The following is a 24816-nucleotide window of genomic DNA, read 5'->3' as shown; positions in this document are numbered from 1 at the left end:
CTGAGTCCAAGTTCGTTAAGTATATTTTTCATCCATTGTCTTGTAACTGCTAAATTTTCTATTAAGTTCTGTGTTGTTTCATTTCTTGTTTCAAATTTTGAAATAGTTGAGCTTTTTTAAAAGATGTAGAAATACGGGGTTTTTTTTTTAGGATTTATCATAGTAGTATCTATTTGTCATGCTGTTGCTTTAAAACTTTGTACTTCAATTTAATAAAATTTCCATTCACTGCTATGATGTTTAATTCTTTGAACTTAGATTATAATTTAATTGATTAAAAGGATGAGGCTAGATTTAGAGCAGTAAGATTCAATTAGTAAACTCTAGGAAGTCATTTTCATAAAACTCTATCATCAAAGAATATACCTTAAACCTCTTTTTGGTAGTCATAAGAAGAATGCATAAAACAGAGCCCAGTTTTGTGGAATAAATACCACCGCCACGCATGCCCGGAGGCCGGTGGAGCATTGCCAGGGCCTCCAACACCCTCCCCTGGCTCCTCCTGGTGGTGGAGCCTTTTCCTCCTCTTGGAATAATCATAATATTTTTGCTACATTTACATTTATCATTTACCGGCTCCTGTAATAAAAGACAGATTAACAAGAGGAAACCAGGCAGAAGTTCACTGACATGTACCTGGGAGACACCCCAGAAAAAATGAGGAGCTCCAAGATGCCTTAGATTTCAGGCTTAAATATCATCTTTCGGAGGGAGAGAGGGGAGGAGATGATTTTTAGGAAGTGGGCCCTCAGAGAGGAAGGACGGTTTGGGCCAGAGTCTGTGTGGGAGTGGCATCGGCCTCTGGGCTCCTCCCCAGGGGTAAGAGTCAGTCTTTCCAGCTCCTGACCACCTGCATTTGTGACCTAGAGGTCCTTGGGGAGGGTCTGTCTCCATGTAGGCAGGTGAGGGGAGCTCAGAGAAAGCCTCTCTGAGCATCTGTTGTTTTTTAAGTGCCTTACAGCTCACAATAATGTCCCAGTGCGGCACACCTGGGGTGTCGTGTTCTGTCACCCTTCTGTGGTTGTGGTTAATGCTTGACGTTCCACTCCATGAATACACCGTACTTTTTATTTAACCAGTCCGTCATTGGATGTTTCCTTCCGTTTCACTATGAGGAACACGGCTGGTGGGAATACTTCGTGAACATGCATTCCGGTGCCGGTGAGCTCCAAGCATCGTCCTCTGACACAGCATCAGAGGTGTCACTGTGAGCTAGTTAGACCTGCAGAATCGTGGGCCTCGCCCTCCCCTGTTGAATCTGGGCCCGGAGTCCTGGGCACGGAAACAAGCTCTCCCGAGACTCTCACTCGCATGGAAGTGGGAAAGTCACTGCTTAGGCTCCTATAGCTTGAAGTGGACTTGCTGAATCCTAGTTTCTACATGCCTTCAGCTTGCTTTTAAACAACTTAAAACAATTTTTAAAAAGTGTTATATCAACTTTTACTCAGGATGTTGGTGGTGGGAGTCTGTCGTGACTCAGCATCTTCTGTCACAAAGAGTACTGTCAAAGTTTTGCTTTTTTAAATTAGAATTCAGTATTTTTGAATTCACCTTTCACTGTAGTGGATTTTGCCTTTTTCAGATTTACCGAAGAAGAAAAAAGGCTTCTTAGAGTTACTGAAGCCCTTTAAAAAATATTGCTAGGAAAGTTTTCAAATATATTCAAAAGTAGAAATAGTTCAGTGAACTAATCAGTTTCACATACTCGTCACCCACATTTCTAGTTTATGATAGTTGGCCATACTTGCTTCATCTGTCTCTTTTTTTGTCCGAAATATTTTAAGCCAGATCCTAGACATCTTACCATTTCACCCCATGTAATTAAATGTGCATATTTGAAATACATATTATTTTCTTTAGATGATGATGTCTTTATTACTAATGCTTTTTCTATTTTAAAAAGTTAGAGCAACATCATGCTAAAAACATGTAAAAATTGTAAAATGACAGAGCACAGTTTGCAAAATGTTCACATTTTGTAAAATGTTCGCATATGAGTGTGATTTTGCGAGTGAGGTTTTGAATGAACTTAGAGTCTCAGTATTCTCTGCACTGTTCAGACCTCATCAGTTAGGTCATCATACTGAGTGTTTTCCGTTTCACCAACAGAGTAAAACATTTAGGTTTCTGAAACTGGTCAATTAACCGAGGTTTTACCTTTAGGAATAAAATGTTTTGAGTGCTCAAAATTAATTACTTCTCTGACTAACCCAATGTGTGTTAATGGTGTCCTAGCTGATGACGAGAGTAGACAGCTAAAAAAGACTTCATTCTGATGCTTCACTCTTAGCTACGGCCCTTTGAGATTTCCCATCTCCCTATCCTGCTGTTGAATTTTCTGAGTTCAAGACCCTGAATCAGCACCTCCCAGTCTGAATAAATTTCCAGCAGAATGAAGAACACAGTGGAGGTTTTATAATGCACTAAGCAGTGAGTATTTTTTGAGTGTCTACTTTGTTGGTCACTGTTGGGTATCTGTGAGTGTAGGTAACTTTCAGAGTAGATGAGAAGGCAAAAATGAAATATTCTAACATTGCATGTAATTTTACAGCACAAAAGGTGCTCAGTAATTTTTGGTTGATTTCTGCATCATATTGTTCAATTAAATACTAAATCATGCTGATCAAGAAACTACAGACATGTAGCATGTGACACACCTTTTTTTTGTTTGAATGTCGNTTGGTCACTGTTGGGTATCTGTGAGTGTAGGTAACTTTCAGGGTAGATGGGAAGGCAAAAATGAAATATTCTAACATTGCATGTAATTTTACAGCACAAAAGGTGCTCAGTAATTTTTGGTTGATTTCTGCATCATATTGTTCAATTAAATACTAAATCATGCTGATCAAGAAACTACAGACATGTAGCATGTGACACACCTTTTTTTTGTTTGAATGTCGATGAGTAGTTGAAAGAGATGAGGTTGGATGGAGGTAAGAGGGAACAGAATGCATGGCTTTATATAACGAATAAAAACCGTGAGTATGTGCATATGAGTGTGCATTAAGAAGAGTGACATAATCACGTGTGTTATTTGAAGATGGCCTGTGGAAGCAGTTTGGGGAGGGGTGGGCTAGAGCAGATGTGTAAGCAGGTAACTGCAGGTCCAGGAAACAGCACAGTAGCTGGGTAATAGGCTGGTGATGGGTGTCTAGAGGAGCGGTTGAATGTGACGGATGCTTTGGAGATGAAATCTACCAGCTTGTTACTAGTCAGAATAAACAGGCGTGGCTTCAGGGGAGCAGCCACAATTCTGGCCTGACTGGAACATCATCACCACCCACATCTACTGGTTAATTATTTCTCAGCTCTTTTCGTAGACTCAATTTTTTTTTAAGTTTACTGGCAGCTTACAAACAGATTTTTTTTTTCATAATGAAGATTTTTCAGAGGGGTTTTCCTAGTTTCCTCTTTTGAAACAAATACTTAGACATTTTGAATAATTTTTAGTGACTCAAACTCCAGGACCAGCCAAACTTTCAGTAGAGGGCCAGGGAGTAAATGTTTTAGGCTTTGCAGCTCATCTGGCCTCTGTCTGCTCTTGCATGCTGTGTAGCCTGCTATGGGAAACACAGTATATTCACATGGCTGTGTGCCAATAAAATTTATTAGTGGACACATTTGATTTTCATCTAATACATTTCTAGTACATTTGCATGTACTATGAAATCATCTTCTGTTTATTTTCCTTTTTTCCAGCTGTTTAAAAATGTAAAACTATTTTTGACTCAAGGGCTGTACAGAAGCAGGTGGAAGTCTGCATTTAGCCTGTGGATCCATCAAATGAGAGAGTTACCCCAAGTACAGTTTCTTTACAAGAAACGTTCAAGATAAATAGCAAATAAGCTGCAAGATAATTCCTTTTATTCCTAAGGAGTTCTAAATCATTAAATCTGGAATGCTGTTATTTGATCCTTCCCTTTGGGAGTTTGGGGAAACCCAAGAGACAGGAATACACATGGAAATGAGGAACCGTCAGCAAGCTCATTGTAGCCAGGGGAATATTTAGAGTGAATTCCCTGAAGAGCGGTATCTTTAAGAAGGTGGTTAACACCATACCAATGAGACGGTTTCCAGAGGTCAGCCCCTAGGAAAAAGGAAACCAATAACTTTTGTCAGGCTAAATATAAATGTGTTTTAAAAGAGCAGAGTTGGATTGTATTACAGTAGTTGGGAACTTGATTTGGGACCTGGGAATCAGCATTTCTTTTAGCCTCTGCTCTTCTTGGAGCATCACATATTAGTGATTGTGCATCTTCTGCTAAACTTAAAAACTCTTATAGAACCAATCTTTTAATCCTAAATCAAATTTGAGATGATAAGTCATAAGGATTAAATTGCATATGCGTGGCATTAGGAATTAGTGGCAACACTGGGTCTATTTGAGTATGAAGGTAATGGGTAAAGTTTTCTGCCCTTAAAAGCGATACTGATTGCAGTCAGGTGCCCGGCTGCTACAGTTAACATTATTTTGATAGTGATGCTGAACTGTTAATGTATGTTTAGCCTTCATAATTACCTCTTCATTTGTCACTGTGGCTGTAGAAAAGTTAAATTACTGACAATAACAGAGAACACTTTTAGCCAAATAGTCAAGATTTTAAAGCCTCAGTTGCCAAAAGAGCACTTTAAAAATCTTACCAAATTTTGTTAGGTACATTTTGCATATGATTAGGTGTCGAAAACCAGTTACTTGGTAAAAGATGTAGTGTTTGTGATAGTAGATTATGTTAAATACACATACTTGTGAGTTATTATATTAACATTTATTGTTGATATCTCTGCAACATCAAAGCCATATTAATTTTGATAGAAAACAATGGAATATTTAAGTGATATATATTTGTTTAACGTGGAGTTTTTTTAAACATTTTTTTTATTTTTCAAATACAATGGCCATGCAATATATTAGTTTTAAATGTACCACATAATGATTGGACATTTATATAACTTATGAAGTGATCACCCACCTGACACCATACATAGTTATGACAGTATTGCTGATTATATTCCCTGTGCTGTACTTTACGGCCCTGTGACTGACTGTAGACCTGGCAGTTTGGACATCTCGGCCCCTTCTTCCCTTTTTTGCCCATTCCCCTAACCCCCCTTCCATCTGGCAATCGTCAAAATGTTCTCTGTGTCTGTGAGTTTGTTTCTGTTTTGTTTTGTTTTTAGATTCCACATACAAGTGAAATCACGTGGTACTTGTCTTCGTCTGAATTATTTCACTTAGCATAATACCCTCTTAAGTTCATCCATGTTGTCACAAATGGCAAGATTTCATTCTTCCTTTTTTTTTTGTGGCTGAGTTTTTTCCATTGTATGTATGTACATATCATCTTTATCCATTTGTCGATTGATGGACACTCAGATGAAGCAGGGTTGAATCAGCAATTTGGAGACAAAGTAGCAGAAAACACCCAATCAGAACAACAAAAAGAAAAAAGTATTTTAAGGAAATGAAGATAGTTTAAGGAGCCTCTGTGTGAGACAACTTCAAGCATACAAACATTCTCATCCTAAGGTTATCAGAAAGAGAGAGCAGTGAATTGACAACCTATCTGAAGAAATAATGATGGAAAACTTCCCTAACTTGGTGAAGGAAATAGGTATACAAGTCCAGGGAGCATGGAGAGTCTCAAACCGGATGAACCCAAAGAGGCCTAAACATAATTAAAATGCCAAATGTTAAAGACACAGAGAATCTTAAAAGTAGCAAGAGAAAGGTTAGTTACAAGGGAGCTCCCGTAAGACCGTCAGCTAATTTCTCAACATAAACCCTCAAGCCTCGAGAGATTGGCACAAACTATTCAAAAAGGTGAAAAGTAAGGACCTAACAATCAAGATTACTCTACCAAGCAAAGCTATTATTTATAATTGAAGAGCAGATAAAGAGCGTCCCAGACAAAAAAAAAAGTTAGAGAAGTTCTTCACCATTAAACCAGTCTTACAAGAAACATTAAAGGGACTTCTTTAAGAAGGAAGGAAAAAAATTAGATATGAATAATAAAATGGCAGTAACTACATATCTGTCAGTAATTACTTTAAATGTAAATGGAGTAAATGTTCCAATCAAAAGACACAAACAGACTGAAAGAGATAGAAAAATATTTCATGCCAATGGAAATGAAAAGATACATAAGACAAAGTGAACTTTCACACAAAGGCCATAACAAGAGACAAAGAAGGAACAGGCAATTCCGCTTCCGGGTATGTATCTGCAGACACCCAGAACACTAATTCAGAAAGACGTATGCATTCCTGTGTTCATCGCAGCATTATTTACAGTAGCCAAGCCATGGAAGCACCCTAATTGATATTTTAAAAATGATATATGGCTATTGTTCAAATTGTAATCTCTTTGTTTTAATTATTATTTTTGTTCCCCCTTCTCACATTTCAAATTAGTACGTTAGCACATGAGGAACGGTAGGTTTACTTATCATATAAATGTAAGATAACAACTAGGATGGCACAAATGTAGTTTAAATCTAATCCTAAAAGCTTAAAAATGTAAATTTTCTGCGTACTATATCCCTGTACAGTATTGGTGGCCCACTATTTTTTCTTTCAATGTTTTTTTTTCAATATTTTATTTATTTATCTTTAGAGGGAAGGGAAGGAGAGAGCAAGAGAAATAACAATGTATGGTTGCCTCTCCTGCATCCCCTGCTGCAACCCAGCCTAGTGCCCTGACTGGGAATCGAACTGGCAACCCTTTGCTTCACAGGCTGAGGCTCAATCCACTGAGCTACACCAGCCAGGGCTCTTTCAACGTTTTTTATGGTTTTCTTTTTGGACAGTGCAATGCACACTGACGGGAACTGCAGCTGTAGAAAAGAGGATGTGCTACTTTTACTCTTTGCTGTGTCTTCCTATTTTTCTACCTGTGTTCTTACAGCTTGTAGCCTGCCAGTACTTCAGGCCCTTTTACTTTCTCTTGCCCTTTCAGCCTTCTCAGTTAGATATTAACCTTTTTTGCCCCTTTGTTTTAAGTTGCTGTTCTTGGGGAAATCCTTTCTTTAGTTTCTGATTCCATGGGAGTGAATAAGAGTGATGAATGATAGACATTTTAAGGTTAGTGCATGGGGGTGAGTGGCGGAAGAATGTCTCCTTTAGAAACAAAGCAGCCACTAACAACTTGAGGATTTTTTAAAATAGTAAGTCCTCTAAGACTATAATGCATGTTATTCCCTGTTCAAAAACCACCCACACACACTTACGGTCTATTATGGAGAATTTATACAGTGATTATCAGAAAGAGATATGCCTCATTATGTTGGCTTCTCCCTCAGAGTTCTGTGGCTGAGTGGAACATTAATCATTTAAAGGTATATTTTACCTGAAACAACAATAGAAGTAACTAGTCCAAATTTACTTGAAGAAAGTAACAGATTAGAATTTCTGTCTCTTCACCCCTGTGGTCTCCACCCCATCTTTCCCTGTTCACTGGGAAATGGGAAATTTACATGTTTTCTTGTCTTTGATTTAGATTTAATTTTGATAGTTAACAGCATAGTAGAATCTCCATGTTGTGTGTGAGTGCTTCTGTGCATGAGCAAGACAGTGGAAGGGAGGGAGGGAGGCCAAGGAGGGGGAGGAAGGAAATGCCCTGAGGCGTGCTCTGCAAATGCCCTTTAGCTAGCCTTCAGAGGTGCCATTGTCACCTGAGCACCAAAGCGAGTTGAGGAGGGAGGGCTGAGCACCTGGTTTTCACACTGGGGGAGGGAAGGGGTTGGTTAGAGAGGGAGGACATAGTTGTTCATTCAATTTATATCTTTTGAGTTATCTACTGTGCTTTGGCATGGTGCTGTGAAGTAGATAAATAAATTTGATATGAAACCTGAAGAAGATACACTTCTAAAACGTGTTTTTGAGTTCAGTGATATAGTTGGTATTTATATTTGAAAGTTCTAAAGACTTTTGACAATGGTTTCATTATGACTGTTAACTGCCGGTATTTCTTGAATACATTTTAAGTTTAATGAAGTCTGGTAACTACATATTAAAAGCAGTAATTTTGTTTCTACTTACACTTTAAAGAGACTTGGAGCTTTAGTAAAATTCACTGAACATTTAGTAAATAGCTTTTGGCCCTGCTTGGGGCACATACCTAGGTTGCAGGTTCCATCATCCCCCAGGAGGGCCTGTGCGGGAGGCCGTCCGTTGCTGTTTCCCTCACATCAGTGTTTCTGCTCCCTTTCTCTCAAATCAGTGAGCATATGCTCAGGTGAGGATAACAAAATTTTTAAGAATAGTTTTTGGAATAGATACAGCATGGTAAGACAACAAATACAAATAGGACAGGAACAACATGTACATCTTAGAGAACTGGAAAGGAAGCAGTGACAGGAGCCGTGTAGGCTGCACGTAAGGTCGTACTCTGTTTCGAGAGCTCATCATCAAACTTCGGTCGTGTGTTTCCTGCAACTGAAGGGAACTTGGAAACATAGATGTTTAGAAGCAGACTCTTTGGAGACCTTGAGCTTACTGAGAATTTTAGCTGTGGCCTGTACTGATTTTCCAGTGTTTTGCTTTAAGCCAATGGGTGTAGTTACTAACCGTAGTTGTAGAGTTCATCGTAGTAATTATTCCAAAATTTATAGTTAAAATTTGTTTGCTCTTCATTTGACTTCTGTGTTAACTGAGGGCCACGGTGGCTAGTGGGCCTTACACAGCCGTGCGGGGTCTCGGGTGAAAAGCCGTGGCTCAGAGATGTGTTTCTCCCCTGTCCTTTGCCTCCCCACTCCCCCAACTGAGAAAATGTCAGAGCAGAAGCTATTTTTGTCCTATTTATGAAAATACACAGTTTGACTCTGTTGAAGCTCATGCTCAGTTCCAAACGTGCTGTGGTGTGAATGTGTGGGACCCCTAAATCCATGCTGAAAACCCAGTGCCCGTGTTATTAGGAAATGGAGCCTCTGGGAGGTGAGTGGGGCCCTGGGGGTGGGATTGGTGCCCTTATGAAAGAGGCCCGCGTGCTCCCGCGCCCCTTGCACCAGGAAGAGGGCCCTCGCCTGACTGCTGGAACACGGACCGCCAGAACTGGGAGAAAAAATCCTGTTTGTGTGTTACCTGGTACCCAGTGTTTCATTATAGCTGTCTGAATGGCCCACTGTCGAGATCTTTTGTAGTGACTTTAACCTATCATATTTGTACATTTTGTGGATTTAAAATAATCTAGACAATAATATAAAGCCAAAATATAGGATGAGAAGTAACGCTGATGTGGGGTATTTGGTATGTATGTGGAGGGGAGTAGGGTGGGGGGAAAAGTTGGCAGAAAGTTGATCAATAGGCTAGAAGACAATAAATGGAATAATAAAATAATGGAAATAATAAGTAGGAAACAAAACCCCAAACGGGCATCTTTGTAGTGTTGTTTTTAAAGGTGTAAACATTTATGTGTGTTACTGTTGCATTTCATGACTAAAAAAATGGCTGAAAAAAATTTTTTCAAGTGAGTGGAGAGAAATGCTTGATTCTCCAATACTTAATGTCTCTGGGTTTCTGGGTAGTTTCCCATATATTGAAATTACATTTGTTAAGATATCCAGGATTTAATAACTATGGATTTTGATTTGCTTGTAGTTCCTAGTGTATGTTCTTAATTGTACCCATTCATTTTGTAGAATTTTGCCACTGCGCACAGGGGATATTCTCTCTCCTTGAAAACAAGCTCAGAATAGATCCCCCATAATGGTTGTGCACTAGAACATTTTTATGCATGAGATAGTATAATTGTTAGTTTAATTGGTTACAAGTGAGAGATGTGGTAAATGAGTGGGGTACAGAGTGTAACGCACAGATCCCTAGCTAGCTCTGACTCCGCTGCTGCCTTGTTTCATGGCTGCAGCAGAAACTGCACCAAACTGAGCACTCCGCTCTTTGGGAGGGGATCGGAGTGGGCGCTCCCAGCAGACCATCAACCTGCGCTAAGTCCGCGTGGGAGTTGTTCGCAGGGAGCCCTGAGAAGCTTGTAAGCAACGCTGAGGGCGCCATTGGGTTCACACCTCAAGTAAAGGGGGTAGAAATGCGATTCCCTGAGTATTTTTTTTTAAATTAGAAACCAAGCGAGGGAAAAGAAATTACCCCACCACACACCTTTCTCTAATCTACAAAGAAACCTTCAGGGCATATTTAAAAAATCCTTGTATGACATTTTCTGAATTGTTTTTGTATGCTGATATTTAATAATTAAATATTAATATTTAATATTTGAGTTCCTGTGTGTCTCATAATAGACCTATTTTGCTTTGGGACTACAAAAAAGTAAGATTAGATAATGTATAAAAAAAGTGAAGCGACAGAATTGTCACAAATGGGTAGATAGTAGAAAACAATGACTTTGCCTAATGGACTTAAAATATGATCGTGACATAAACTGAGCTTTTCAGGAGAGTGTATTATGCAAAATGATGTGTACTGATGATTTGTGGCCTCATCAACGATTGCTTTTGATGGTTTATAGAATTAGGTGTTTAGGTTCGTCAAGGATTGCTTTTGGTGACGTGTAGAATTAGGTATTTAAACATCTAATCTGGTAAATGTTTATTGAGCAAGGTGCAAATGTGTTCTGTATTTTGCTGTCATTTTTATTTTGTTAGAGATACTTTTGTCCCTTTCTTTGCATTGGGTAGCTGTCACTTACTAAACAGTATTGGTTTTCCTTAAATGTGTCCCTTTGGCTTCTTGAGCATCTTCTCTTTTGTAGCAGGAGTTTTACCTGTTAGAAAACCATGGCAGTGCGAAGACAGGTCATCTGCTGCTGACCTTGCCAGTGGTTATGTAGATAAATGGCTTGCATTTCCTGAGAGCATTTTTTCGTGTCAGACAATCCTGCGTTTATCAAACTCTGAACAGGTCCTCCTGGCAGGGGAGTCGTGGCTGTCTTTGGCTTGCACTCCAGACTCCTGCCCTGTTGCATATTACACACTGTAAAACTTCGCTTCGCTAGGTCTATTTACCTTTCTTTTGACATGTTTACAAAAACCTTACCTTTAAACTGAATTATTTTAAATGCAGGTTATTCCTTCATGCAATGCTCAGAACTCTTAATTGCAGTTAGAATTGACAGTAATTAGAATTCCCGAATTCAACCTCAGGTGTGCCCCTATTGCCTTTGTAGAACTCAGGCCGACGACGTGGTTCACTCATGTGTGTGTTTAGATTATTTATTGAGTCTTGCTGGATGCTAGGGCAGGGTGATTGACTTGAGTACTTAGAAGACTATCAGATGTCTGCTTTGCAGATATCATCAAATTTGGGAGATGAAATCTGCCCAGAAGACTGTTGGTGTATATTAACAAGTGCTATCAATGAAAGGAATATAGTCAGGCAGGGAAGCACATGGGTCTGAGTTCCTTTTTTTTTTAAGTTGAATTAATTCATATAGATTTTACTGAATTTATCGGGGACATTGGTTAATAAAATTACAGGTTTCAAGTGTGCAATTCTTTTTCACCCGTCCTCTTAACCCCACTCCCCTCTAAGAGCTGTCAGTCCATTTTCCGAATCTGAGTCTGTTTCTATTTTGTTTATTTTTTCCATTAGATTCCACATATAACCAAAACCATATGATATTTGTTTGAGTTCTCATACAAGGTTTCCTTGAGATGGTCAGATTTGATCTGGGTTTGAAGGGATGGGAGTAAGTTTTTAATAAATTAAGGGAGAAGCAATGTAAGATCAAAGGCATAGAGGTGTGAATGGTTATGTTTTATTGGAGAAAGGTTTAATTTTCTACACCAAATATGCCTTGGGGTAAAAGTTGGAGATCCCTGGCAAAGCTTAGTGTAGGGACAGTAAAGTTTGCGTGTGCAGTAGAGTGACAGGCACTCTATGGCCAGGATGCTGGGGTAGAAAGCTTGCTGGCTTAGGGATCAGGAGAGCGGAGTTCCGTCGCTTTTGATTCTTTGCACTTAGACTGCTGTTCTCTTTAAGTGAGAAGGTTAACCCAGGAAAATCTATAGACTCAGTTTCATTTCCGCTATTGAAGATAGGAAATGGCAGCTGCTTCTTTGTATTACCTGAGGGCTGAGTGTGGGATAGCAGGTGGAGGTCACCTGCTGAAAAAACCTCCTGGACTCATCCTTCTATGATTGATTTTTTCCTTTGTCATATTAAGCACACATATGCCTAAGGGGGGTTTTAAGCCTCTTGGTCATTTCCTTCTAGAAATTTTGTATGTTAGTCAATTAAGTTACCTAATTGAGATTCAGTCCTAAGCTGTCTCCCCAGCAGGCAGAGGTTGTCCTTCTGTTCTTTCTCTGTGGGCTCTGAGAGCAGGTGTGAGGGCGACTTTCCAGTGTGACGCGTCTGGGGTCTGTATTTTGGTAATAGCCACCAACCAAGCGAGCCTGTGTAGATGGTGGGTTGACAGCTGTGGAATTTTCTTTCCAAGATTTGGTTTGGAAACTCTCACAGGGCCTGGTAACTTGCATCTTCTGTTTTTCCCAGTGAATTCCGACTGATGGCAGGAGCAGTGTTTCCACCTTCAAAAATATAAAACAGAAGCTCATCCTAATTTTCCCTGCCAGTAGCTATATTTACCAGACTCAGTTGTGATAGAGGGAAGCAACGTAAAAATAGTAAAAGTAGGGTTGGGTCACTGGAGATATACATTTTTTTTTGCTATAGTCATCACAGTAGAAAAGGGCAAGGTATTCACATATGCTGGTGCTGATGGTATTTATTTTTACCATATAAAATAACTTTGATACAGCAGGTACGTCTCATTGAATTGTTACAGGAAGTTTTCCTTTCGTCTAAAGGGTCTGGATTTTATCATTAAAGAACCTTTTCGAACTATACTATTTTAAGGACTTACAACGAACAAGTGAATTGTGTGGAAATGGAAAAGGGACATTTCCCATACATCACAGCTACCGTTGTAGGCACAGACAGTAGATGTGCTTTATATTCCTTAGTGTAATCTCTGATCCTCCCCAGGTTACCAGCACGTGAGCGACCTCACCAGCGTTTTACAGGGAAGAGATCGTTCCTTCCCCAGGGACACCTGTGTGTGTGAGTAGGAGTGAATTTGTACCCAGGTCTTTCAGACTGTGTTTTCACTAGACTATGAAAGCTAATAAAGAAGATAGACGCGTAAATAAGTAATGACTGTGCCACGTGCTACACTAGCGAGCAGAAGAAATACAAAGGGGGAGGAGAATGATTGACTCAGCTTTGAGGTGGGCATTTAGAGAAGGATTCCTCAAGAAGGGTGACGCCCGAGTAGGGTTTGATGACCATTTCAGAGTTCTTTAGGGTGGGAGAGGGAGTAGTAATGTGAGTGTGTGAGACCTCTGCTTTTAAAGGTCAGGCTGATGGGCTCAGTTCTGCCCCTCAGTCTCTTCTTCGCCGTCTCCCTTGTTACACACAAACACGATCGTGCCACCCTTACTACTTCTACCATTTCCACATTGTTGGCATTATATGTTCATAGACTGCACTGGGGCAGTAACTTCTACAGCTGTGTACACATTTCTCTAGCTAATACTGTGCATAATGTGCTACCAGTGTGCATGTGTGTGTATGTGTGTGTGTGTCTTTATTCTGAGTAATCATTTGCTTGGATCTTGAATATTTGAGAATATAAATTTTTTGAGTCCACTCTTTTTTCCCTTCTAAGAGTTCTGAAGACAACCCCTCTACCACACATACCAAAAACATGTCCCAAGTAATAAATTTAATATTCTGTAGATGATTCTGAGTCCAGTAGGATTTCTGCCACCCTCACCCCTCACTCGCACATACATTTTTTTGTCTGGACATTTACTAGAATTTTTTTGCTATTTTTGATCTTTTCTTTCTGTTCTATTGATTCATTTTCTTTTTTTGAGGGAAACAGCCTTTTATTTTCCATGAATTTCATCTTTTTCAAATCAGCATCATCTTTGTTTCATTTTTCCTATGTGTGCTTTTCATGTCAGTGATGTTCTCACTAGCTTCGACTATTTCTGAGTCTTCTGTGTTTTTTATTTCTGTAACAAATTCTGTTATAGAAATCTTATATCCAATTTACTTGCTGAACTATGACAGCTCTGTTTCTGAGTTAATTTTTAAAATTGCTAGCTCATCTGCCTTTGTAATGCATTTGTCTTCCTTATATAGTAGATCCAGCACTTGGGTCCCCTTCGAACTCGTTCTTACTGTTCTCGGAAGAGTGGAGCCCATTCTAGCTGGGATGCTGCACCAGGAGAATCGTGTGGGGGAAGGGCAGGGGCAACCCGGGCAGCCAGCAGCTTCCGCTGAGATGTGTTCTCACAGACTTCTTTTCACTCGACAGATGGTCCTTTGCTTTAGAATAGTTTTCAAACCTAAACCAAGGCAATATATGCATATGTTTTGAAAAGATAAAGTACTTTTAGTCTTATAATAAACATTTTTTCTTTTCTCTGTTCTCATGTCCCCTACCTCCCCTTCCTTCCTTCTCTCTTCTTGAATGAACCTTCTACTCTCCTCTTCTGAGGACTTCCCTTTACCTCTCTACTAGAGGTCTTGTTTCCTTGACCTTGGTGTCTTTCTCTTTGTTTTTCCCTTCTCTACTTGCTCTCTTGTTATAGTGGAGCACATGCTCTAGAGGTTTCTCAAGAGTAAACCCAACTCTCCTTGTGGCTGTGGCATGACAGCAGCTGGAGTCCCAGCAAGACAGGTGCTCAGAAAGTTTCTTCCCCTTTTTGACCAAGCATTAGTTGAAAGGAGTGCTGCGGAAACTGACTCAAGGAGGCATTGTGCATCTAGAAAATCCTCGAGAAGTGTTGCAAACCACAGTAGTAGCTGCTGGATCGGGCTTCAAAGGAGAGGGTAGACAGATTCAACCAGTTCAAGGTCCTCCAAAATATGGAGACACCAAAGTAGTTTTATATGATAAGGATTCTTTCTTATTTAGAGATGCTGCCATTCTTGGCAAGTTTGTAGACTGAAGTAAATCACTTTTGAAATGGCATCCCGTGAAGCTGCCTGTTCCCTGGAAGTTCTGAAGTCTTTCATCATGTGAATAATGTCTGTTTCTTTTATAGTAAACTAATGATATCCAAACTTAAAAAAAAGGTGTGTATTAATCAAATGTGAATGTGTAGTAGTTGGAATATATAGTCCATCCAAATGAAATACTTTTCTTTAATAATTTTGAAGTTATTGCTTCATGTCCTTTCAAAGGTTGCTGTTGAGAAGACTTGTGTCATTCTGATTCTGAAAGACAGTTGAACTAGACTCTCCAAAAATATTAATATCATGAGTGACAAAAAAATTAAGAAGTCTGAGAAAACAGTTCTAGATATGTTTTAAATTTATTTTTTTAATTTTTGATTTATGCATTTTAGAGAAAGGGAAAGGGAGGGCAAGAAACATCGATGTTAGAGAGAAACTTTGACTGGTTGCCTCTCATTCGCGTCCAGCCAGGGTGAGCCCTCAAGCCAAGCGTGTGCCCCAGCCCAGATCCGCACCAGGAACCGTGTAGTCTGCGACGATGCCCAGCCAACTGAGCCATGCCAGCCGCTGTTGTTCTAGATACTTAACATCAATCTCATTTCTTCCTGAAAACGCTAGACCTCATTTTTGGTTTTTTGGTTGTTTGGTTGTTTTTCTTTTTTCATCTCTGATGCTTTGTTATTTCATAGTAATGTGCCTTGATATGGCTATTTATTTTCATTTATTGGGTTACTACATTCTGTCAGATTATATATTGTCGATGTAAAAAATGTCCAAATCCGTAGAGATTTTTATAAGTTTACTTGAGCAACATTGATGACATTGCCAGGAAGCAAGATCTCACACTCTGGAGTGTAACCACTTGGCAGTTTCTTTTATACATTTGTAATTAAGGAGGGACAGTAGGGAAGATTACAGGAAGGTGGGAGAAAGCAAGGAGGAGGTTGGATTGCAGTATAGTTAAGACTGTGTGCGCTCTCGAGGGTGGTTATGCTTCAGGGCCTGAAAAAGAAGGTTGATTAGTCTGGCATTTCAAAGGCGAGTGAAGCTACACACACAGGAGGATGGACAGGGCTGGCTGCAGGTGAAGATAAACTTTTTAATAAACAAGTTACGGGCCCGGGGCGTGACTGCCCCCAAGCCTGCCCAGTTAGGAATTTATGATTGGATCGCTCTGTGAGGTCACTGTTCATCACAGGATTTGTCATTTTTATTACAAAACCTTTTTTTTGTCCACAAACTCATCATGAATTTCATTAGGGAAATTATATATGTCTTTCATAGTTTCTTCCTTTTAAGTCTGTTTCCAGTTGGCTGGATGTTAAATCATCTGGGTTAATCTTCGCATTTCATTATTTACTCTCCTGTTTGACTTTTGGTTCTACTTCCTGGGAGATTAAAAAGATGTGGAGAGGACTTTGGCTTTGGAGCCAGAAGGTCTGTTTGCGCTCTGATGCTGCTGGATCTCCAGCTGCGGGACTTTATGTGCGTTACGTATCCTTTGTGTTTCCCACCTTTAAAGCAGGCTTCATATTAGTACTTAACTCAGAGGATGTGGGGATAGATGAGTTAATGTGTCCAATGTGCTTCATTTTCTATTACATAGTAAATGTTAGTTATTATTGTCATATATTATCATTGTTACCTCAAGTTAATATTCTATTTGAATTCTTAATTTTTATCAAAAGTTTAATTATCAAGAGCTTCTGTTTGCTTCTCCATTCTTTGTTTATAGCTTCCTGTTCTTGTTTTACAGAGGCAGTATATCATTTTGAATTGTTTCATGGGGGACAAGTGAGGAAATTTGGAAGAGCCCTTCAACTTACCAGATGAACACCAAAACAAATAAGTAGAAACAAAAGCAACTAGATGGAAAAACACAGAAATTTTATAACTAATTGTAAGGTTTTGCAGGGCTGGCAATGCCGAAGTTGTCTGTTTCCTGCAGTGTTACATCATAGTGCCTCCTTTCTATGAATTTGTTTTGCTGTCCATCTTCCATGTTGGAAGCTGTTAAATTTCCTCATAATTAGGTTCAAAATGTATTTTGCAGAAGTATACATGTCCTCTGTGATGTCCTCAATGAATTACATCGGTGGGACAAGTGTCAGCTTGTCCTTTTGTTGGTGATACTGAGTGTGAACGTTTGTTTAGGTGGTACCATCCAGTTTCTCCATTTTAAAAGTACCGTTTTTTTCTTTGCTAATTAAGTAATTTTGGCTCTATTCTTTAAGTATGTATACTCATTCTTATGTACTTTTGCGTTCTTCCTAAATTCAAAGTCCTATGGTCTGTCACATCCTCCATTACCCATTTTAATTTTCAGGTCGTCCACATTTGACCAGGGGAAGCCCTTTCAGGAGGCTCCCGTGCCCTTTCTGTTTGTCAGTATTGGAGCCCTTCCTTGGCCCTGGCACAGCAGGACACTCTCAGCTGCCGTGTGTGTTCCCTGCCCCAGACCTGGAACCAGCCGGCTCTCCAAGGAGCCCTGGTTTCTTTTCATGGGGGGATGATATTTAGAAACCCGGGGTCTGGGGGCTGTGTCTGATGTTTGCTGCTGAGGTGTTCATGTTTCTAGGCCTTTGTAGTGGATTGAGCTGTGTTTGTGTGCGCACACGTGTTTTTTTAGCTGTTTGATACATAGTTTATTTGTTTTTGCTTACTTAATTTTAATGTGGGTTTTCTCCTAATCCTTGCTTATTTTTATTTTTTGAATTCATATATCATTAACATTGTTCAAAAGTCAGAAACTTTATTAAAAGGTGTGCTCAGGAATACCTTCTTCCCTTTGTTTTTCACTACATTCTCATCACCCGTAGGAGACGTATGTAAACCTTAGTTTTGAAGTTTATCCTTCCTTGTTCTATTTTTCTTTTTGCAGGTATACACGTATTATTTACTCTTCTTTTTGCATAGCTGGTGTAACATGCACATTCATTTTCATACTGCTTTTTTCATTTAATGAAGCCTGGAGACCACTCAATATTCGTTTATGGAGACTTTCTTTTTTTGTAGCTGTGTAGACTCCGTTGTATAGTTGAATAATGGTGTATTCACCAGATCTGTTGTATGTTTCTGAACTTGGGCTGTTTCTGAGTGCCACAGTACATTACTGTGTGTGTTTCAATTAACCCATAGATTTCTCAAGATTCTATGAGTAGACGGGGGTCAATTGATAGGGTTTTGGGGTTCTCACTTGGAGTCTCTCAAGAAGTTGTAGATGGAAGCTGGGGCTGAACTGTGTTCAGCCAGACTGGGGAGAACTTAAAACAGTGGCAGAGTGCCCAGCGACAGTGACGGCCCTTCTCTCTGTGCGTCCTGGAGCACAAGCAGCAACCAGCCATCAGGGCACAGGTTCCCAGTATCTGGAGGACAGGGTGTCTTTGTGCACGCTGGCTCCTGAAAGCTGTGTGCAAGCCGCCCCAGGAACAAGTGCCTGGCTGCCTGTCACGTGGCTGGGGAGGAGGAAGGGAACCGCTGCCCTGCAGAGAGCTGAAATTAACCACAGTACACGGTCAGGGCTTCCTCTGGCAGCTGCGAGCCCTCAGTGGATTCCGGAGTTCTGATCAGACAGAGGCTGCCAGCACAGTGGGGGCCTAGGTGGGAAACAGATTCCTCCAGGGCTTCCTACTCTGCCATCTTCTCAGAACTCCTAGCTGTGCACATCATGTTTGGTATTGCTGGGGACATTCCTTCAGGGTGAGATCCTAGTAATGGGATTGCTAAGATAAATACGTATGTAATCTAGCTCAGTATTGCCAGATTCCTTTCTGTGGAGTTCTGTACAGTGTTGGCATTCACACTAACAATGAATGAAGTAGCTGCTTCCTCACACAGCCTCACCAACAGTGCACTGTCACACTTTTGAGTGTTCGCCATCTGGGATGACTGATGATATCTTAACGTAGAAATAAAGCCTAAAGAGAGAAAACAAAGAAGCACCTGAATTTTTAGTTTTTTAGAATGCTTTTAATACAGTGTGAAAAAGCAGTGTTCAAAATCATTTATTTTACTTGGGACGTTGTGTACCTGGATTAGGTACCCATGCCAAAAGCTTCCCCTGATTTGTGTAAAGTTCTTTCTCAGAGTCACTCCAGTCTGACTCACTCGGTTGTGGTGAGTCCCCCATCACAGCCAGGAGGTGAGTGTCTGCAGGGCCCCAGTGGACTGCTGGAGAGAGCCACGGGCTCGGAGGCAGCTGGCGGGGCTGACTTCTTCACTGCCCTTCTTACAAGCTGTTGTCTCCAAGGCCCTTCCCACCTCTGCACATCAGCCCCGAGATGTCTTTGTGCTCCGTTTGCCGGGAGTTTCTGCTCGCTCATGAGTTTGGCCCACACATGAGCCAGGATGGGATGCTCCAGGCTCTCTCTTACCCACATGTGACTTTTTTGCTTCAGCCCTTTATAGCTGACCAGTGTCCTCTCTTCCTCATTTTTAGTCACACTTCTAAGAAAAACCATTAGCTCAGATCACCTCTTTGCACCACTTCTGATTATTGTTCCTAGGTAAACTGTAAAGGTCTCGGATCAGAGGTTCAGCACCTTAGGGGGGTGTCCAGGGAGGGAGGGAGCAGAAGAACAGCAGGGAAAGAGCAAGGAACAGGTGGGATAGGACAGTTCATGGCACAGTCTCTCCTTCAGTATGCCAGTTTGTTTTGAATAGGGCACTTTAGGCAAATAGTAGTGCGGGTTGGCTGTTGCAGGAAACTAGCTACTGGGTAGGTGTCCGGATTGAGAGAAGTCGCCCTGTTGGATGCTACTGTTCCGTTTGCATTGCGACTTGAGCAGTACGTGTGGCAGCAAGGCCACTGTGCTAGAAGTCGGCAGTCTTAGATTCTAGACCTGGTGTTGCTGCTCTGAAAGGCTTTCCTTTCTTCATCAGATACATTTTTAAAAGGCCAGTGGGGCAGAATGGTTTCTGAGGCGCCATCTGGGTGCAAAGCCTGTGGTACAGATTACACTGCGCTGCGCTGGGAGGTAACTTCCACACGCAGTCAGGGTACAGAGCCGTTACAGCAACATCGTAAGTTGAGGTTAACGTAAAAAAAATTAGAAACGAGAATGATTGGACCCATTCATTAGAAATAGGGGAGCTTTGTAGTGAACCAAATTCTCATTCGAACTTGTTTTATTAGAAATGGGGTGATCTTTATAGACTGATTTAAATGGGATACTACAATCAAACTCTTTCCTAACTTTAAGTTGTAACTTAAAGTTGTAACTCTGTGTAAGTAGTGTGTCATAATAAGTATAATACTGAACTTTAAAATGCTCTCTGTCTTCCCTGCTTTTTTAAAAAGTCATAGTTGCATATTCAAAATAGTTAACAGGACTTTCTTTTACTTTTTAGGATTCAAGTGCCCTGTATGCTCAAAATTTGTACCCTCAGATGAAATGGATTTACATCTTGTGATGTGTTTAACAAAGCCAAGAATAACCTATAATGGTAAGTTCTGTGCTTTAAAATAATGTTTTAAATTAGAATTACCTCAGATGTTATGAATTTCATGTTTCAGGTAAAATTGACAAGGCCGGGAGGACCATCCAGGAACCTGGAAGCCAGCTGGTGTTCTTAGTTAGGCCTGGGGCTCAGGCTGTGCCCTTGTTTCCTAGGGACCACAGTGTCCAGATACCCCACACCCGGGGAAGAGTGTCAGTATAGTTCCGGTACATTTTGAACCAGACTTGGGGAAAAAAGTCAGATAGTTCACTCCTGACTTTTGATAAATGAAATAAAGGAAAAATAAGACTCTTAAAAAAACCTTCATGAGTTGCCTTGGCTGGTGTAGCTCAGGTGGTTGGAGCATTTTCCTGTAACTGAAAGGTTGTGGTTTGGATTCCCAGTCAGGGCACACGCCTAGGTTGCAGGTTCGATCCTCAGTCCAGGCACATAGAGGAGGCTACCAGTGGATGCTTCTTTCTTTCCCTTCTTCTCTCTCTGAAAGCAATTTAAAAAAATGTCCTCAGCCCTGGCTGGTATAGCTCAGTGGATTGAGCACCAGCCTACAAACCAAAAATGTCCTCAGGTGAGGATGGGTAAAGATTTTTAAAAAAGATAACTGGAAGGACAGATTTCAAAAGCATATGAGAAACTCCAGCTTCTTCACATGTGAAGTCTGTTTTGATGTGCCTTTCAAGCATGAGACCTGGGGGTAGGCCCCTGGGAGGAAACAGTGACCGACGCAGAGGTGGCTCCCACAGCCCAGAATCGTCCAAAGGTTAATCAACGTACTAGCGCTTAATTAATCTGAGGTTTCTCCTTACATTGAAGCAAAATGTTGGGAGAAGTAGAATTTAACGTTGAAATGAACTTGTTACTTTGAGCAGCGTTTTTGCAAATTGGTAAAGGAACGTCTCTCTGACCAGGCCGTGCCCCGGCCGCGCCACTGCGGTGGTGGCCATGGAGCGCCCTCCCCGTTCCCTCTCCAGTGCGTGAACAAAAGTGCCTTTGGGAAAGGGGCCTGTTGGTTACATCAAGCCTTTTTGCACTAGGAAATCGAATGGGCTACTTTGCATAACCTAGCTGAAATCCAGTCACAGACCTAAAACACCTTCGCATTTTACCTCGAATTTGAGGTAAAAGTGATTGCGCTGGTTTCTTACTCCATTATCTTATCATCACCCTTTATAATTATCATGTTTGTTACAAGTGTCTTTGAAATAAATATCCTTAAATCTTCATACTCTGGCCTTGAACTTTGAGACTACAAATGTATTTCCTTTGACCATATAATGCAGTTGCATACAATCTTAGACTCCTGTACATTTACTTTTTGCATAACATCAAGAAAACAGTCTTTTTATGTGTCAGTATTTGGCAGTTTCTAATTTCCTACTTTAACTGTGCTAAAGTCATTAAAATTTTCTACTGTATCACTTATTTGGGATCTTAAAGAACCAAAATATAACCTTCTGCTTGGGGATACTGTAAACCAAAGATTTAGGTTTTTAAGTATTTGACAGTATTCCAATTCAGAAGTTAGTAAACTTAATGCAAACAGTAGCTGAAGTTGCAGCCATTTTTAAGAATGGCTACCTACCCTTTGGAGTAGGTGGTCTGAAATTTTTAATTTGTTAAAAATAAACTGTCTATAAATATTGCAGAAAACAGCTTCTTCATAAATATCATGCGTGGTTCTTGAAGTTTCAAAAGTGGACAGTGCCCAGTTCTGGGTGGAGGGAGGGGAGCTCCGAGTCAGGTTAGAGAGGTGGCCTGTGGGAATTCTCCCACCACCTCAGCGAGACCCTGGTGCTAGAGGACAGATTCCCAAGGATACACGTACGATAACCAGGGGAAAATGAGCAAATCTCTGAGATTGTTTAGAAGGCAGGCGTACATATCATCTCCACCAGAAGATGGGAAGAAAAAGACGCTGGGGAGGCCAGTTATGGGAGCTTGCCAGCGAAATCATAGTAAATAAGGGGTGTGGTACGCTGCTTTTAGTCGGTGCTTTCTCCATTGAGTAAGCTTCCCTTGTGATTGGAAGTCATCCTTCTGTTTCTGGTACAGCCCGGGAAACACTCTTACAAATGATTCCCTTCGTAGATGTAAATTTCACTTATAAGGGAACTTCTGCTCTGTTTCAGAGCCTCTCCCGTGTCTGCTCTTTCTAAGTCGTCTTGGAATAACCCCTTATGCCACAGAGGCATATTTGGGAGAGCATATTCTCTCCTTCAGTCCCCACGTGTCACCTGTCACAGATGATGAGTCTGTGAATATTAGTCTCTTTTGCAGCTAGGCAAGGCATCTAGGATTATTACAATGTTTAGGACAGGGGGGAGTCAGAAAATCTTTGAGACAGGCTCTTTTTAGTCACTTAGACTCCTCACAACTTTAAATTTGAATTCCTAGAAGTTGATCCCATAGAAAGATGGTCATAGAGACTGGGCCTCTACATTGTGTTAATTGTTAAAATTTAGTTGAATAAGTTTGAAGATCTAGTTGGCTTCATTCAGTGATTCAGGAGCCAGGTAGCATTCCCTCTAGCCAGATACAAGGGCAATATCAAGTGAAAGACTCTTACAGGTAAAAGGGGGCTGAACGAGGAAGTGGTTACCAGAGCACAGTTTCAGGCAAGGCCATCTTCCTTTCGGGGAAGGCAGGGGTGGTTCCGGCAGATCAGCTCCCTGGTGTGGTCAGCCCGTTTCAGACTGACTGGTTATGGGCTCTGCGCCAGGAAGAGGCTGGCACTGCGGTTAGGTGAGGCGTCACGTCTTCATTTGCTGACTTGGGGGCTTAATGCAAGTGACTCCATTTTTGGTCTGTGGTCTCTTTTTTTAACAACTGAATCAAGAATTTTACTCAGCATAATGCTTATTAATTTATATTTTTTGTAACTTATCTAAGGTAGCTAGATCTGAAATTTTGAATTTTATTTGTTATATTTTTATTAATTAGTGGTATACATATTCACAGTTATCAAGGAGACCTAGACTTTTCAGGCTGGATATATTTATAGTCAAATTCCAGAAGATGCACTGGATTGAGCACGGGCCTGCGAATCTCACGATCGTGGTTCGATTCCCAGTCAGGGCACATGCCTGGGTTGCAGGCCAGTTCCCAGCAGGGGACTCATGAGTGGCAACCATACATTGATATTTCTCTCCTTCCCTTCCCCTCTAAAGATAAATAAATAAAATCTTTAAAACAAACAGGCAAAAAAAATACAAGCAGCAAGACACAATTTTAAAAAAAAATTCCAGAAGATGAATTGCAGAAATTTGAATATAAATTGGTAATTTGGAGTTTCAGATTCATACTCACAGAGATGATATTCAGAGTGTTGGTTTGGTTTCCAAACTAGCTCACAACTTCCTTTAAAAACAAAAAACACCCTGTAATTTATTTAAATACCCAAGTCCTAGTAGCTGAGGAAGAAAACAGACCAACTAGGTGGCAGCTCTCAGGGTGCAGGCAGCTGGCTCAGCAGAGGTTCGGGTAGGGGGCCTGACCTGATCATCAGGAAATGATTGGGGGGGCGGGGGGGATTGTGACTCACTACCTGCTGCAGGCGGTGTTGTGGCAGGATGGAAGAAAATTCAGAATGCCACACTGAGTGTTCATCTGTGTAGATTGCCCTTAAGTCAGGGCCTGCCTGCTTCCCATACATTGCCCTCTTCCGTGTACCTCATTGTTTATTGTACAGACCAGGTAACTTGTTGTACAGTCTGTGAACAAGGTATACATTTTATGAGCTGGGTCCCTCCATTTCCGTGGTCCTCACTTTCTAAAGTGTTTCAGAACAAACCAAAAGTGAGGTAGATAGTGTCAGCAAGTTCTTAGTCTTGATTTTGTTGGTTTTTAAACTTCAGTGGATCATAGCATGTTTTGCATGGTGTAAAGTTCCATTTGTATTTTAGACTTCTGTGATTGAGGGCAGTGAGATTTGTAGTTAAGAAATCTTTGTGTTATTTATAGTTGGTACTGTTTGTGTGAGTGCACCTGGAAGAGGTGTGAATATACCTGGAAGAGGTGTGAATTGAAATACGTGTGTCTTCTCAGAATCCATTATAAACTCATGTAGTGAATCAAAGCAGAGCCTTTTCATAGTCATCAGGAAGAAATAACTAACTGTATGGGCAAGTAAGATGTGCCTCTTACTCTGTTAAATTAACTTATTTGAAGAAATGCAGGGATGGGCAAATGTAGGTTTACAGCTGTGAGTATGTGAAACAGTTTATTTTGCATTATAATTATTTTTGTATTTTTAAAAAATATTTATTTATTTTCAGAGAGAGGGGAAGGGAAGGCGAAAGAGGGAGAGAAACATGGATGTGTGGTTGCTTCTGGCACGCAACCCAGACATGTGGCCTGGCTGGAAATCGAACTGGCTGTAGTTTTTGTTTTTTTTTTGCACTAACAACTGTGAACCTACTTTTG

At 40.6% G+C, this 24816-nt stretch overlaps 1 protein-coding gene and 1 pseudogene across 1 annotated transcript in view; both read left to right on the top strand.

Moving 5' to 3' along the window:
• Positions 1 to 24816, top strand: part of ZNRF2 (zinc and ring finger 2) — a 76327-nt gene that overhangs the window by 19854 nt on the left and 31657 nt on the right. Inside the window, exon 2 of the mRNA XM_037041216.1 lies at positions 20287 to 20382. Coding sequence (XP_036897111.1) covers positions 20287 to 20382 — 96 coding nt within the window. The remainder of the gene's footprint in view (positions 1 to 20286; positions 20383 to 24816) is intronic.
• LOC118983565 (10 kDa heat shock protein, mitochondrial-like) lies at positions 14450 to 15270 on the top strand (annotated as a pseudogene).

This window comes from Sturnira hondurensis, unplaced genomic scaffold (genome assembly GCF_014824575.4).
Source record: "Sturnira hondurensis isolate 20B ecotype Veracruz unplaced genomic scaffold, ASM1482457v3 Scaffold0002840, whole genome shotgun sequence".
NCBI classification, from domain to species: domain Eukaryota; kingdom Metazoa; phylum Chordata; class Mammalia; order Chiroptera; family Phyllostomidae; genus Sturnira; species Sturnira hondurensis.
This window is presented reverse-complemented; position numbering and strand designations above follow the sequence as displayed.